Raw genomic sequence first — 15,509 nt, forward strand, 5'->3', positions numbered from 1 at the left:
GTGAAGGAGCAATTCAGAGAGACAGATGTGGCCAAAAAGATGTGAGTAGATAGGAGGATTTGGCTAAGAAACTGCTAGCTTCCCGGTTAGCAGAGCTCAGGGACAGACAGGCAACTCTCGAATGAGCTGTCAACTTCACTGATGACGTTCGTATTTGTGAAAGACGCTCTTAAGACCCTTGCTCTGAAAGAGTCGCCCTTGCCCACCAACTTCTAAAGCATAAAACTTACATCCATTAGAATAAAAGTTTCACTGGTCAATGCTGCTAAATGCCCAAAATGTAAATGGTCATGGCTAGTCACAGCACACAATAAAACACATGTGAAGAAATGCTCTCCCCATGAAAAACGTTTTACAATTCACTCCCTTACTGGCACTTCTTGTTTCAAATGCAGAAGCCACATTTGTTTCGGCATCCAGTCTGCCGAGCAAATGCGTCAGCAGGCCCATATCCAGGTGGTCAGCAAGAATCTGTACAGCCAGGACACCAAGCACACGCCACTGTCCTATGGGGTGCTGGACCATCGTATGGTAGGACATGGACTCGCACTGCCCAATCATACACAAAATCTCAACAAAGTTGATCACACTTGTGCTGCTTGCCACTTCATTGTTTAATTTCTTTCATTATGTTCATCCTTTCTATTAAACATTCTTACTAATAATAAATAATAATCATCGTCTTTTTACTTTCAAACAATCTTTTTGTTCACGTGTAAGAATGAGATGCAATGCTGTCAAATATAGTGGTGTTGGCGTATATATATTGATATTGGCAATTGTCACAAATACGTCACACTGATTTATACATAATGTCCTAATCCACACTGATGTGTTTCCTTAAGGGCACCAGCGAGAAAGACAGGCCGTGTGAGACCTGTGGAAAGAACCTTGCCGACTGCTTGGGACACTATGGTTATCTGGACCTGGAGCTGCCCTGTTTCCACGTTGGCTATTTCAAAGCCGTCATAGGAATCCTACAGGTAAGTCAATGCTTTGTTTACTCAGATCAAACATACTCTGAATATCCCCGCATTTTGGTCTGTTACTTCTGGTACGTTCACAGGTTCCAGGATATCGAAAGCATGATCTAATCTAATTTATTATCCCTTTTATACTGCATACATTACACAAGCATGCGTAAAGATACAAAGTATTTCATTCCGGTTCCTGTGCTTACACAGAATCACAAGCTGAATGAGGACAAACTAAATAATTTCAACTACTATGTAGAGATATTAACCTTTATTGAACACTCCCAACACCAATCTTATCCAACATACAATCAAATGTAATGGTATCGCCTGCGATACGATCTGTATCCAATTGCGCAGGCAGGGAAATGGACAGCTACGCTGTTCTTAGTCCTATGCCTGGATGAAGCGGCTGAGATAACCAAGCTCTGAAACAAATGATGGATTGGACTGGTCTGTCGTCATTATCGTATTGTATTGTATAGGTAGATGTCTGGTTGCTAAAAGAGCGTTTCACAAGAACTAAGGAAATTGCCTTGAACCCGTCCACAAGGTCTTTGTCGCCATCTTGTGGGCATGCTGCAATTTCTATGTGGCTGATGATGTATTCCAGTTTTATTAGCCCTGACCTTTAAATAGAGGGGTCAAAATTGAAAAATGGATTCTCAAGATATCCACCTGATTGTGTCTCATCACAGTTTATATTGCCCTATTGTGATAGGTTTGCATTGTATTTATTCTGGCAAATCGATTTATCCTCTGAGCGATAGCATGTCCTTGTGAATAGCAGGGAATCCTTTTAATATTTGAAAAAGATGGTGACATTCCATTGCTAGGGCTGACACTAAATAGGCCAAGATATAGGATCTATGCTGTTTACCATTTATCAACTCAATGCAAGTGCCTGGACTGATTACTACTTTGAGTTTGACAGGCGTCATATAATTTGGTGTCATATCAAGGTATGAGGGGTGTAACGATACACGTCAGTGTTTCCCCCAGAAAATGTCTTCAACAAGGTGGTCAACGAGCGGGGGGGGCTGTCTCAGTTTCAATTCCATTCAAAAAGCCTTATGGCAGACCATTTTTGTAACAGTATTAATGATGCATTATTGATCTTTATTTTTTACACCTGATGGAAGTATGTTTTCTTTCCCTATGAGAGTTTTCTACTTTGTTAATGCATAATAATGAAAAAATATTTATAAAAAAAAAATGATTTTGTTAGAGGACCAATCACAGCCCTTGCTGTCTCCGTTGCGTCGATAGGTCCATGGCCTAGACGGATTGTTAGGCACTATGTACAGCACTTTAACATGCATACTATCACCGTTGCTGTGAAAAAAAAACCGAGTTGTATATTTCAACAACCCCTGTCTGGGAACTGAGAAATGCAAATGCCAAGTTTATTGGTGTTTTCATTGCTGCTGATCTACGGCAATTCTCCGTTGTTGACAAAGAAGCAATTTCTTTTTAAATTTTCCCCTTAACTATGAACCGTACTGCCCTGTACCGTACCATGACTTCAACCTGAAGTACGAACCAAACCGTGACTTTTGTGTACCGTTACACCCCTAATATATATTTAGTAATTATTGTAATATTTTATTGCATTGAGGTTCATCAATAGAGACAAAAACCAAACAAACGTGTGTTCCCTCCTCCTCCAGATGATCTGCAAGACCTGCTCCCACATCATGCTGACCCGCGATGAGAAGCTCCAGTTCATGGACCACCTGAAGAGGCCCCACCTGCCCTACCTGCAGAAGAGGGGCCTGAAGAAGAAGATCTCGGAGAAATGTCGCAAAAGGACACTCTGTTTGAATTGCTCGTCGTTCAATGGTGAGTCCAAAAAAGAAAGATGGAACAGGATCCGGATGTATTTTTATGTTATTCGCCGGTTGAGGCCGACTGACGTTTCGTCCTGGGGGAGTCATGGTTGTGATTGCGGGGTCCACTTCCTCCTCCAGGGACGGTGAAGAAGTGCGGGCTGCTGAAGATCATCCACGAGAAGTACAAAACCACCAAGAAGGTGGCTGACCCCTTTGTCTCAGAGTTCCTCCAGTCGTTTGACATCGCCATCGAGCACAACAAAGAGGTGGAGTCCCTGCTCAACAGGGCGCAGGTAAGCCCCCCCCCCCCCCCCCCCCCCCCAATCAGAGTTAGCATTGCTGTGGATGACATTTAAAGGTGACATATTATACCACCAGGTGTGAGCGTGATTAGCCGTGACAAGCCGTTTTGAAAATCGGCCTCTTCTTTCATCACAAGTGGGCGTGTCCACCTAGATGTATGCTAGATAGATCAGTCTACCAGCCTACGCCCGTCGACTAGCAAACGTTGCACATCTATCCGTCATACATCTATTTGGACAATCCCACCTGGGATGGAAGAAGATTTTCAAACCAGCTTATAGCGGCTTATCACACTCAAACCTGGTGGTATAATAAGTCACCTTTAACAACTGTAATTTGATTTGAGTATATTTAATGTAAATGCCAGAGCTATTCGTGAGTTGAATGCACCAGGGAGCAGTAAAGGGAGGGTATGGAGTTTTTTAATATCAAAGTGTAACCATCATCGAACTCATAACTTTGAAAAATTATGCTTAAAAAACAAGCGAAAAAAACAACACATTTATGAAAATTCAAGGATGGTATTGCAAAAACCCAAGGAAAACATTCATACATTAAAATACAAACACTCAAGTTGCAATAATTCATGGATAGTACTCAGTTTCAGATGCATTCGTTCTCGTTTGCTTTTCAATGGCTGCTGCAGTCTGAACTTTAAGGCTTGAATTTTTGAATGCCTACGAGTTGTTGATAGAACATTTGAGGAATGTGTTTTTATAATTTATGACTGGATTATTTCATTTGGCCATAATTGCTTGAATGCTTATGTTCGCCCATCGCTCCTTCAGAAGGATGCTAGAGAAAAGATGATTGCATATGTTCTTTCCCTTTTCCATATTTTGCGTCATTTGTAGAATAGGTCAAAGGAAGAAACGTTTAAACGATGATTTTCATTTGATGGGGCTCGCTCATATAGAAATAGCTTGGTTATAAGACCTTTCTCAACCAATTTCTCCAAAGCCTTTGTTGAATAGGTCCAACGTTAAAAAGGGAAGAAGGTTAAAAAAAACACGCATTTTCATTTGACGGCGCACTGTCAAAATACGGCGGGTGTCTCGGGGATGCTGACTAAAGGGCGGCGGCGGTGCTCTTTACCTTTCTAAATATCGCCATGCTGTCCCCCCCCCCCCTGGTGGTCGCCCCTCCCCCCAACCCCACCTTCCCCCCTCCCCAGGAGAACATGAGCCCTCTGGTGGTCCTCAACCTGCTAAAGCGGGTGCCCGCCGAGGACGTCCCACTGCTGCTGATGAACCCCGAGGCGGGCCGTCCCGCCGACCTCCTGCTGACGCGCCTGCTGGTGCCCCCGCTGTGCATCCGCCCCTCGGTCGTCAGCGACCTCAAGTCGGGCACCAACGAGGACGACCTCACCATGAAGCTCACCGAGATCATCTTCCTCAACGACGTCATCAAGAAGGTCAGTGGGGGCCGGGGTGACCACGCCCTCCCCCGAGAAGGTCTTGTTGAGAACGTAGCACCGTGTTTTTTAGTTTTCTCTTTCTGAAAATGGCCCTGTTTTTAACTGAAGTAGGAAGACAAGAAAGAAGGAAAGCAAGCATTTTGAATACAATTAAAAAAAAAAACGCCTCTTCGTTTAACTTTGACTTAAAATGCATCAATTTTCTTAAAACTTTCCCCAATTTCATCAGTTCTTCTTTATTGACAAGACACAAAAGTCGCTCAATTCTCTCTCTCTCTCTCTCTCTCTCTCTCTCTCTCTCTCGCCCTCTCTCTCGCCCCTCCGTTAGCACCGCATGACGGGAGCCAAGACCCAGATGATCATGGAGGACTGGGACTTCCTCCAGCTGCAGGTGGCCCTCTACATCAACAGCGAGCTGTCAGGCATCCCCATGAACATGGCCCCCAAGAAGTGGACCCGGGGCTTTGTCCAGCGGCTCAAGGGCAAACAAGGTACAGTCCCTGTGGGTTCGCTCGCAGACGAGTTTAATGGAAAACCCTCCCCTCCCTGTTTGAGCTGGGCGACTGAGTCTGCTATGATGCCCTCCCGTCGAGCTCAGGTCAGACGCTTGTTTTCGTCAAGCAACAGGGCTATGAAGCTGTTCAGGCGCTCGCTATCTCCACTTGCCCCAATCAGATTTAGGGGGGGCGGGGCTTGAGGCGGAATGTTTGATTGACGTTGCATGGTAACCAAAAATGGCCAATACCGGGTAACTTATGTCCTAGCATGGGTTTAAACCTTGGAGGCGAATTAAAGGCCATGTTTACATATTATCCAGCTCGTTACCTCACTTTTCATCTAAAAAAAGTTGTTTTAGTGTTATGTTTTTTCTCTGTGTGTCAAAATAATTGTTCTATTCCAACGACCTCTCCGACTGCGTCGTCTTTCATCCACTCAGGGCGTTTCCGAGGCAACCTGTCGGGGAAGAGAGTGGACTTCTCGGGGCGAACGGTCATCTCCCCGGACCCCAACCTGAGGATCGACGAGGTGGCCGTCCCCGTGCACGTGGCCAAGATCCTGACCTATCCAGAAAAGGTGCCTGCCGCCGCCCGGGCCCTAACGAATAAAATCATAATCACGAATATTTTGGTCAATATTTAATTATTTTTGAGTTTGAAAACATGCATTTATTCAGCATTTCTCTCCAAATTAATTTTCCCTTAAAAATTACGCAAAATGTTCAAATAGGAAATAATGTACAAATATGTTTCTATAAATAATAATAATAAAAAATAAATGATAAAATATATTAGTTTGGAGATCGTTAAAAATCGAAATTGCGATCAAAATGGGACTAATTGCACAGCCCTAGCGTGACCTCCATGTGTTGGGCAGCGGTCCCAACACATCTCGGTTCCACCCGGCAGTGTGACTGAACGCGGACTGAACTAACCTCCCGATCGCCCCGGCAGGTGAACAGGGCCAACCTGGAGCTCATGAGGAAGCTGGTCCGCAGTGGGCCTGACGTCCACCCCGGGGCCAACTTCATCCAGCACCGCCACACGCAGATGAAGAGGTGTGGACGGCTCCCTCCAGTCCCTCCCCCTCCTCCCTCCCCTCCTCCCCACAGCGTTGTTTAAAAGATTTAACCTGGGCTGCAACCATTAAACTATTTAATCGATTAGTCGATCGACAGAAAATGCATCAAATCAAATCAAATTTTGATTATTATTTGTTTGTCATTTATTGCACTATTCAAAACTATGTTAAAGTAGCGATCTCAAAGATCAGAGATTCCTTATTGCTTTCCATCGCCGAATGAGAGAACAGTGATTATCGAGCCTTTTGTCCCACTGATGACAGCCCTTTTATTTGCAGTATTATAATTATTATAGTCACGGACCAGGTTCTGGGCGCGTCTTTCTCGCCATGCCCTCAAATCAAAGTGGTGCATATAGTTAGTGACATGTTCCACATCATCCAGCAGGGGTCATTCTGCCAGAGAGGGTATGGCTGAGTCACCAAAGTGTGTGTGTGTGTGTGTGTGTGTGTGTGTGTGTGTGTGTGTGTGTGTGTGTGTGTGTGTGTGTGTGTGTGTGTGTGTGTGTGTGTGTGTGTGTGTGTGTGTGTGTAGGCTAACAGGTCTTTTCGAACAATGACAACGAGATTAATCTCGAGATAGATCTTTGTGTACCCATCAATAAACAAACGCGTGTTCCAATACTGATCGACTCCCCCCCGCTAGGTTCCTGAAGTACGGAAACAGGGATAAGATGGCCCAGGAGCTGCGGTTTGGGGACGTGGTGGAGAGACACATGATCGACGGGGACATTGTGCTGTTTAACCGACAGCCCTCCCTGCACAAGCTCAGCATCATGGCTCACATTGTGAGTAGGACCCAGCTGCATTCTCTTTACTATCGGCTATTTTCTATAGGAACAAATGGTTTTATTATGCTCACGGAATTTCACTTGTGAGTATGTGAGACTTGAGCGTCTCACATACAATTAGTGTACGTCATTGAACATATATTTCTAATAGAAGCCGACTCCCCTTTGAAATAATTCACACAAACACTAAACCTTTCAAAGGTTTTGTGTTAGTCACAGTTACTATATGAACCCTATATGTACTATATGTACAATTGGCGCGTTATTCCTCTTTGCCTATTTTCAGAGAAGAAATTTACATTTTGTGCTATTTCAATACAATTGGTTGATGAATAAAATGGGTCAATATGTATTGTGATGGCGCGTGTGTCTTTCGTCCTCCTCCCAGGCCAAGGTGAAGCCTCACCGGACGTTCCGCTTCAACGAGTGCGTGTGCACGCCGTACAACGCTGACTTTGACGGCGACGAGATGAACCTCCACCTCCCTCAGACCGAAGAGGCCAAGGCTGAAGCCCTGGTCCTGATGGGCGTACGTAGGACACACACACATGCACACGGGCACACACACACACACGGGCACACACATGGGCACACAAACCCACAGGCACAAATCCGCGCACGCACGGGCGCACGCACGCACACATCGGCACACACACCGGCACAGAAGCAACCATTTCATTAACACACACATATCCAGGGAGAGAGAGGCGCATAACACATACGCACACATGCAAACGTGCGTGTGTCTCAGACACGCGCACATTCATGCAAACAGAGACAAACAAAGACACGCATGACAAACAAAGGCAAAGAGACGCACACGCACTTATTCTGTATGTTCTGTAAGTTTAACGTGCGTCGTGCATTGAAAGAACAGCTGGCCAACATTGTGTAGGTTGAGGGTTCAATCGACCTGCCCTTTTCTTTCCCTTCAGACCAAAGCCAACCTGGTGACTCCGAGGAACGGCGAGCCCTTAATCGCAGCCATTCAGGACTTCATAACGGGTCGGTATTGTGTCGCACAGCAGTTAATAAAAACCTCTCTGTTACATGACGCCTGCAAAAGTTGATTTCCTTTAAGCTTTGAAGATGTATTGATCACACCCTTTTAACCGGTCTATAACTATAACCGTTTACGAACCCTGACTTTTAAAGTGTGTATGGCATTACATACTGTTCAACACCCATTGGGGTGAATAGGAGATTTCCGCATTGAAAAGTCCCCCATGCGGTACGTTTCTGAACATGTGATCCACTGTGATCAACGTGGCTGAGTGTGTCTTTCCAACGTTGTGCGCTGGCCTCCCAGGAGCCTACCTGATGACGCTGAAGGACACCTTCCTGGACCGCGCCAAAGCCTGTCAGATCGTGGCGTCCATCCTGGTGGGGCAGGACGAGCGTGTTAAGATAGGGATGCCCCGGCCTGCTATCATGAAGGTACGCCACGGCGCCGCGATGATGCATAGGCCAGGTGATGTTGGAGGAAACCTTGCTCTATTTAGGGCTGCTTGATTATGGAAATAAATAATAATCACGATTATTTTGGTCAATATTGAAATCACGATCATTGAAACGATTATTGTTGAGTTTAAAAACATGATGCATTTATTCAGCATTTCTCTCCCAAAAAACGAAATGTTCTAATAGAAAATGTTAAAATAGAAAGAAATGAGAAAATATGTATCCAGTTGTTCTTTTCTATAAAAAAATTATGAATAAAATGACTATTAGTTTGGTGATCGTTTGACCCAAATATCGAAATCGAAATCAAAATCCAATTAATTTGCACAGCCCTAGTAACGGTGTGTGTGTGTGTGTGTCTGTCTGTTTGTAGCCTGTGGCTCTGTGGACCGGCAAGCAGCTCTTCAGCCTCATCCTGAAGCCCAGCAAGGAGAGCCCTGTTCTGGCCAACTTGCGCACCAAGGGCAAGCAGTACTGTGGCAAGGGAGAGGACCTCTGCTTCAACGACTCCTGTGAGCACCCCAGCGCACACACTCCCTCGCAACGTTTCCCCCTTAATACTCGCATACACCCCTACCCCAAACCATCTCACACACACACACACACACACACACACACACACACACAAACACACACACACACACACACACACACACACACACACACACACACACACACACACACACACACACACACACACACTGCTGCTAGGTGCATACATGAAATACGACCGCCGTTGCTGAATTTCAATTTTTTAAAAAAAGAGGTGACGAGAGCTTCAGCTTATCTCCTTAAATTACGAATGTTATATTATTTTGCGCTACGCGAAATAATATAACATTCCGTGCGCTACGGACGCTGGATATGTATATATTAGGGCTGTAACGATACGCGTATCGAAACCGAAATCGCGACATTCAAAGCCACGAACCTGTCTCGCGGTGTGAGAAGGCAGAAGCGCGATATGCCCTTTCTAACTCTCCGGTCAAATTGTCATATTGAAATTTGCTAATAATATGTCTAAATAATAGTCTGCTGACAGCGCCCCCTTCTATCGATGCCGTAAGTATGCGACGAGATGCCCTCTCTGTGACGACAGCTCTCCGTGGCTACGGAGGATTGCATTTCTCCACAGCCGTCGAAGTCCTCATATGCGATATGAACGACATTTATCCAGAGTGGGCAAAGCGTGAAAAAAATTGCCTGTGTGATCCCTGTCTCTATTGTTTTGTTTGATTTGACTGGCAGTTTGTCTGCTTATAGGTCGGAATGAAGTGGCCACCGATTATTGACAGGATGGGTACTTCTACCGGACTCGTTCGCCTCTTCACTAGACACACGCGCTACCGCTCGCTCTCCTCGCTCGTCCACTCCCTCGCTGACGTCACTCACACACGCATACGCACACTGCCATTCTCGCGCACACACATATTCTACCCGTAACACTATGCCTCGTTATTGCGACAATGATGTTTGACGTTCATGTTTTTCCCCATCTATTGAATGTTAGGCTATTAAAAATCGTGATACAAACCGAATCGTGAGTTTGTGTATCGTTACAGCCCTAGTATATATCATATATGTATATATTCATATCCAGGTCAATTCACACACTTGTGACTAAAGCATGTAAACAGAGAGGAGGGGAGAGCTCCTTATCTCTTTAAAAAACAAATTATGTTATTTTGCGCTATGGACGCTTCATATCCATGTCAATTCACACACCTGTGAGTAAAGCATATAAACGGAGAGGAACTTCCATAAAGTTTGAAATAAATTGGTAGATTTGGAGTTCGCGGTTCAATAGATCATCAGTGAAACATCGTTGCGATACAATTGAGTGTAGTAACCTAGAGAACCAGCTACAGCATTGTTTTCATCCAAATGAGCCGTCTTTAGCGAACGGTGAATTGCATTGGCTTCTATGAGCTGTCGGCTTTCAGCCGCGAGCTTAGGACGGTCTGCAAAGTGCAAAACTGAAAACGACCACAATGGTAAAACTTCAATAGCGTCGCCATTATTGACTCTAAAGCCCCAAAACGTTTTCCATATAGGCATGGGCTTTTTATGGTCTTACTGCAACCTTTAGTTTAGAAAAATATATATACTTATTTTTAAGGAATTTCTTTTTAGCAATAATGTCAATATAATTTTTCTTTAGCAACAATTTCAGTAGCGTCGACATATTGACTCTAGGGCCCCAAACGTGTTCAATAGAGGCATGGCCTCTTTAAGGTCCTCCTACAAACAAAAAAAATCAAAAAAACATTTCACCTCCGCTGCTGCAACTCCATCCTAGAGGAAACACTGCTTATGCTTTTAGATTTTTGATGCTACATCGATACGTGCATCATTGAGTTCGTCACGATATATCGCCATATCGATTTTTGGAGCACAGCCCCACAACATTCCCTTTCCATATTTCACTGTTTGTGCTCTCATCAACATGCGTGCTGTGTCCCTCTGTCTTTCTGTCCATCTCTCTGTCTCACTCACTCACTCACTCAAACACACACACAGTCATGTGTGCCCACTTCCAAATGATGGAGCACATTTATCTATAAATATATTTGAAAAACACCTTTTATGCTCCCTCCCCGGTAGTCGTGGTGATCCAGAACAGCGAGCTGTTGTGCGGCAGCCTGGACAAAGGCACCCTGGGCTCTGGTTCCAAGAACAACATCTTCTACATCCTGCTGCGGGACTGGGGCCAGCTGGAGGCCGCCAACGCCATGTCCCGCCTGGCGCGCATCACCCCCACCTACCTATGTAGGTGACCCACCGCCCACCCCAATCCCACCAGCGTAGGAAACCAAACCGCTTGTATTGTGTTTATGCTGCCAAATTGAATTTCCTGTCAGTGCACCAGGCAAGACATTTATCCGTTATAATTTTAATCTTTTACCTGCCTGAAGTCCTTTCAGAACAGCAGAATAGCAAATAATATTTTAATCTTTTACCTGCCTTAAGTCCTTTCAGAACAGCAGAATAGCAAATAATATAAGAGGGAATTATAACTGAAGTGCTTTCCCCATCCGCAGGTTAATTAGCTAGCAGGCAACCCTGCACATTGCTCCTGAGAACTGAACCCACTAAAATCGAAAAATAACCTTTTTAATCAAATTGAACCCAAAGTGTTATAAAACATGGCAAATCTTTTAACCCGACAAAGGACTCGCAACAATACACAAGCAAACTATTGCCCTCGATGCAGTCCAGAATGGATCTTTTGTGTTAAATGGACCTGCAAGCAGACAGAGACGGATGGAGGGGGGGAGGGGTGTCGTGCTTTTTATGACCGATTCGAGGCGCCCAGATCACCTTTGGTATTAAACAGCTCCCGACACTGGTTGACTATAACCACCGGGCAGAGAGGGATGACATGGATGATGCTGATGAATTTCTCTGAATCGGAAAGGAAGTTGACGGTGTTCATGTTGTGTTGCGTTACAAGTCATGTTTCCGCTCAGGCCTCTCCGCCCCGGAGGCGATTGGGCATAAGGGGGGGTAGGTCTCCCCTGGGGGTCCTCGGCCCTTCGCTGAAGGCCCTCTTGAATAAGAGGCCTGCTCATTAATGAGGCTAGTGCCCACTCATAACGGGCAGAACGTGCCTGGGCGGAATGGGCCGGGCCCCCTGTGAATTGGTCTGCAGCCACCTCGAGAGCCACTCAGCCAAATTGGAGAAGTTTACATGACTTCTAAATGAAGACACAATTCGACACAATATATTTGAAATCATCCTGCCTGCCAAATTTCATCTGCAAGTCAAACGGTTTATGGTATACAATTTCATTTATACTTACAATCATCCATTCCTCAACCTCTTTGAAGCTGACTTTAAATGAATGAAAATGTTTATCAAAACAACATGTATGTAGAACTACAGAGATCAAAAGTACTTCTTCATCTTTTACAATAATGTCTCTGATTTGACAAAACTTAGGAAGATCAATGTCAACACTACTGCAAATAATCAACTTGGGGCGATATTTAGCTCAACAGCTAATTAAGAAAAAGGTGACTTTAAATAAAAACTTCAAATGTATAAAAACAAAATAAAGTGAAAAATTTGGTAATAATCCTGCTTCCTTTAAGCATAGTGAATATTTAAAAAAATTGCAATCTGAGACATTATTCCTTCTTCTTTTTAAGAAGATAGTAAATAATCCCTAACCCTGGATTTACAATTCAGGATGTCTGCGTTGCCTGGGGAGAGTTTAGAGTCTACATTCTCCAAAGGCAATGCAGACATCCTCATTTTTTTTTTCATCAAGTACGGTAGCGAAATACAGTTTCTGTCATGTTTTATTTGGCATTTTGTAAATTCATTCATTTCGGTTGGAAGACTCATCGCTCATTGGTAGGGGGGTTGGTTGTAGTCTTTTCGCTCGGTTCTAGCCCTACTGTTGATACGGAGAACCGAGCGAAAAGACTACAACCAAACATAAACATGTCCGGTTCCGGTTTATGTTTCAATGGGATTTACCGAACACCAAATAAAACACAACAGAAACTGTATTTCGCTACGATACTTGATGATGTTGTTAATACAGGAATTGTCCTTTAATCATCCGCTGATCACGTGAATGCACAACTTTTTTTTTTATCAGCTGATCCGCGGATCACTTGCGTCCCGAACCGTGAGGGGTGGTCCGTACGGATCACCCGTGAACCGTTGCTACACTACCACACTCAAGCAGTACACTGAGCTTGACTTCAGAAATGCTGATGAATTTCTGGATGCCTCTGAACTTGACTTTGACCAACATGATCCGTTTGCCTGGAAGGAGGGATTACAGACAAACCAAATTTAAGAAAAACGACCAAACTTGATTTCCAGTACAACACTAGGTAAACATAATTCCATGCATAACCATTTCCAGGATTTGAAATGCATTTGCGCTGAGCAGACAGAATCTAGCCTACTGAGCACATGGCGGCTAGTTACCTCCATTTTGAACAACCTCATCAGCAATACAGTCAACCATCTTTCACACTGCAGAATTACACAAAGTCGCCATTGTCGCCAAAATAACTAAGTACACGGAATTTAATTTCAAATTTCCACAATGGTAAGCATAAAACTAGCAAATAGTGATAGCTGTGCTCATGTGGAAACGCGACCTCGGAACTGAGCTGGGCTATACCGCCCCCTCCCTACCGGACTGAGGCGAACCGAACCGTACCGCACCCTGCAGTGGAAACGCGGCATTATGTTTTTAGCTCTGGATATAACTTCAGTGCAAATGTAACTATATCTGTAGAGGAATCTACTCTACCTGTAGAGGAATCTACACTATATGTGCAAGTTGGAGTTTACAATGTGATTTCAACACTGCAAATTTTACTGTGTACACCTACACATACTCCTCTCATTATAGAAGCTGGATCTGATTTCACTGTAAATTGCTTTAAATCAAAGCATATGCCCAATGACTTAATGGTAATCTAAATAGTAGATATCCGAGTTTTCTTCAGAGAGAACTGAAAACCCTAGCAAAGTCTCTAAAATCTCTGTGGACTCTTTGAATCTAGGTAGGTAGGTAGGAAACCTACCTACCAACTCTTAATCACCTGGGGTTAAAAGGTTTATTTTGAGACATTGGTGCACAACCCAAAAATAGTATATATTGTGCTTAGTGTCTTCATGGGCAGGAGACTGAAGACAGACCGGACACGGGGTCAAAGTACAGAGAGAACAACACATAGCATGGGACCGCAAGCTAGAACTCGAGTGGCTACACGGCTAAATCCCTACACCCTATAGTGGTTTGAGCCCCCCTTCGCACTAAACAGTCCTTTTTATATCCCTCTTTGATCCCGCTCCAGCCAACCGGGGCTTCTCCATCGGGATCGGCGACGTGACCCCGGGCCAGGGCCTGCTGAAGGCCAAGCAGGACCTTCTGGACGGCGGCTACAGGAAGTGTGACGAGTACATTGAGGCCCTCAAGACCGGGAAGCTCCAGCAGCAGCCGGGCTGCACGGCCGAGGAGACCCTGGAGGTACCGCGCATACTCACTCACTCACTCACTCACAATGTAATGTGGTCGCTGACGGGAGAGTTAGGCATCCAACTAGAGTAGAGTGCACTCTACTGGATTCATTGGCTTTGAGTGACATCTCGTTTGCTAAATGACATAATGGTAAAAGACGAGCATGCTCGTCATCGAACAGTGGACTATGCATGTCAACGTAATAACAGTTGACACACAGAGGCCCTTGACAGCAAGGCTGCAAACCAGAGAGCCAAGCACACCCTCCAGGCGATCATCCGTCGATGATGTGTGATCTTCCCCCACCAGACGTCAGCTCAGTCTTTTATCCCCCCAGCCCACTGGATGCCCGACTCACTTTGGGGAGCCTTGCGGAGAACTGACTAAACTCTCGTTCCCTCCCCTTCTGTGTGTGTGTGTGTGTGTGTGTGTGTGTGTGTGTGTGTGTGTGTGTGTGTGTGTGTAGGCTCTCATCTTGAAGGAGCTGTCCGTCATCCGAGACCATGCTGGCAGTGCTTGCCTCCGGGAGCTGGACAAGAGCAACAGCCCTCTGATCATGGCGCTTTGTGGCTCCAAAGGTGCCAAAGAACAACACTCACAAAATCTCCCAAGGACACACACATATATATTAGAGCTGTCAGTTAAACGCGTTATTAACGGCGTTAACGCAAACCAAATTTAACGGCGTTACATTTTTTATCGCGCGATTAACGCAATTATTTTATATTAAAAAAAAAAAAAACTTTTTTTTTTTTTTTTTTTCTTTGGCTCAAAACAAAGAAGCAGTAGCCTGACTGCTATGTTCAAATTACATTTGTTCAAAGCAGTCGTTTAATTGCACTATAGGCTCTTTTTTTGTATCGTCCTGTTTTGATCAGTGTATATGCCAATGTTGTTATCAATAAAAAATCATTTGCACAAGGCAAGCCGATGCACTTCACCATGTTGATAAGAGAATTAAAATGAGAAGAATTATGGGACAAAAAAATCAAGGGATATTTAGCATAGAAAAAGAATTTGCGATTAATCGCGATTAATTAGAGTTAACTATGACATTAATGCGATTAATCACGATTAAATATTTTAATCGCTTGACAGCTCTAATATATATATATACACTCTCTCGCACAAATACACACGCGCGCACACACACACATACT

At 44.5% G+C, this 15,509-nt stretch overlaps 1 protein-coding gene across 1 annotated transcript in view; it reads left to right on the forward strand.

Moving 5' to 3' along the window:
* polr3a (polymerase (RNA) III (DNA directed) polypeptide A) overlaps window positions 1-15,509 on the forward strand; it is a 36,658-nt gene that overhangs the window by 157 nt on the left and 20,992 nt on the right. Inside the window, exons 1-17 of the mRNA XM_030340357.1 lie at window positions 1-41; window positions 396-531; window positions 846-983; window positions 2,645-2,816; window positions 2,945-3,099; window positions 4,284-4,523; window positions 4,855-5,017; window positions 5,464-5,600; window positions 5,978-6,081; window positions 6,751-6,892; window positions 7,284-7,424; window positions 7,831-7,900; window positions 8,205-8,332; window positions 8,730-8,868; window positions 10,961-11,125; window positions 14,186-14,358; window positions 14,816-14,927. The exon at window positions 1-41 is cut by the window's left edge and continues 157 nt beyond it. Coding sequence (XP_030196217.1) covers window positions 1-41; window positions 396-531; window positions 846-983; window positions 2,645-2,816; window positions 2,945-3,099; window positions 4,284-4,523; window positions 4,855-5,017; window positions 5,464-5,600; window positions 5,978-6,081; window positions 6,751-6,892; window positions 7,284-7,424; window positions 7,831-7,900; window positions 8,205-8,332; window positions 8,730-8,868; window positions 10,961-11,125; window positions 14,186-14,358; window positions 14,816-14,927 — 2,356 coding nt within the window. The remainder of the gene's footprint in view (window positions 42-395; window positions 532-845; window positions 984-2,644; window positions 2,817-2,944; window positions 3,100-4,283; window positions 4,524-4,854; window positions 5,018-5,463; window positions 5,601-5,977; window positions 6,082-6,750; window positions 6,893-7,283; window positions 7,425-7,830; window positions 7,901-8,204; window positions 8,333-8,729; window positions 8,869-10,960; window positions 11,126-14,185; window positions 14,359-14,815; window positions 14,928-15,509) is intronic.

The sequence above is a fragment of the Gadus morhua genome, chromosome 18 (assembly GCF_902167405.1).
Source record: "Gadus morhua chromosome 18, gadMor3.0, whole genome shotgun sequence".
In the NCBI taxonomy this organism is placed as follows: domain Eukaryota; kingdom Metazoa; phylum Chordata; class Actinopteri; order Gadiformes; family Gadidae; genus Gadus; species Gadus morhua.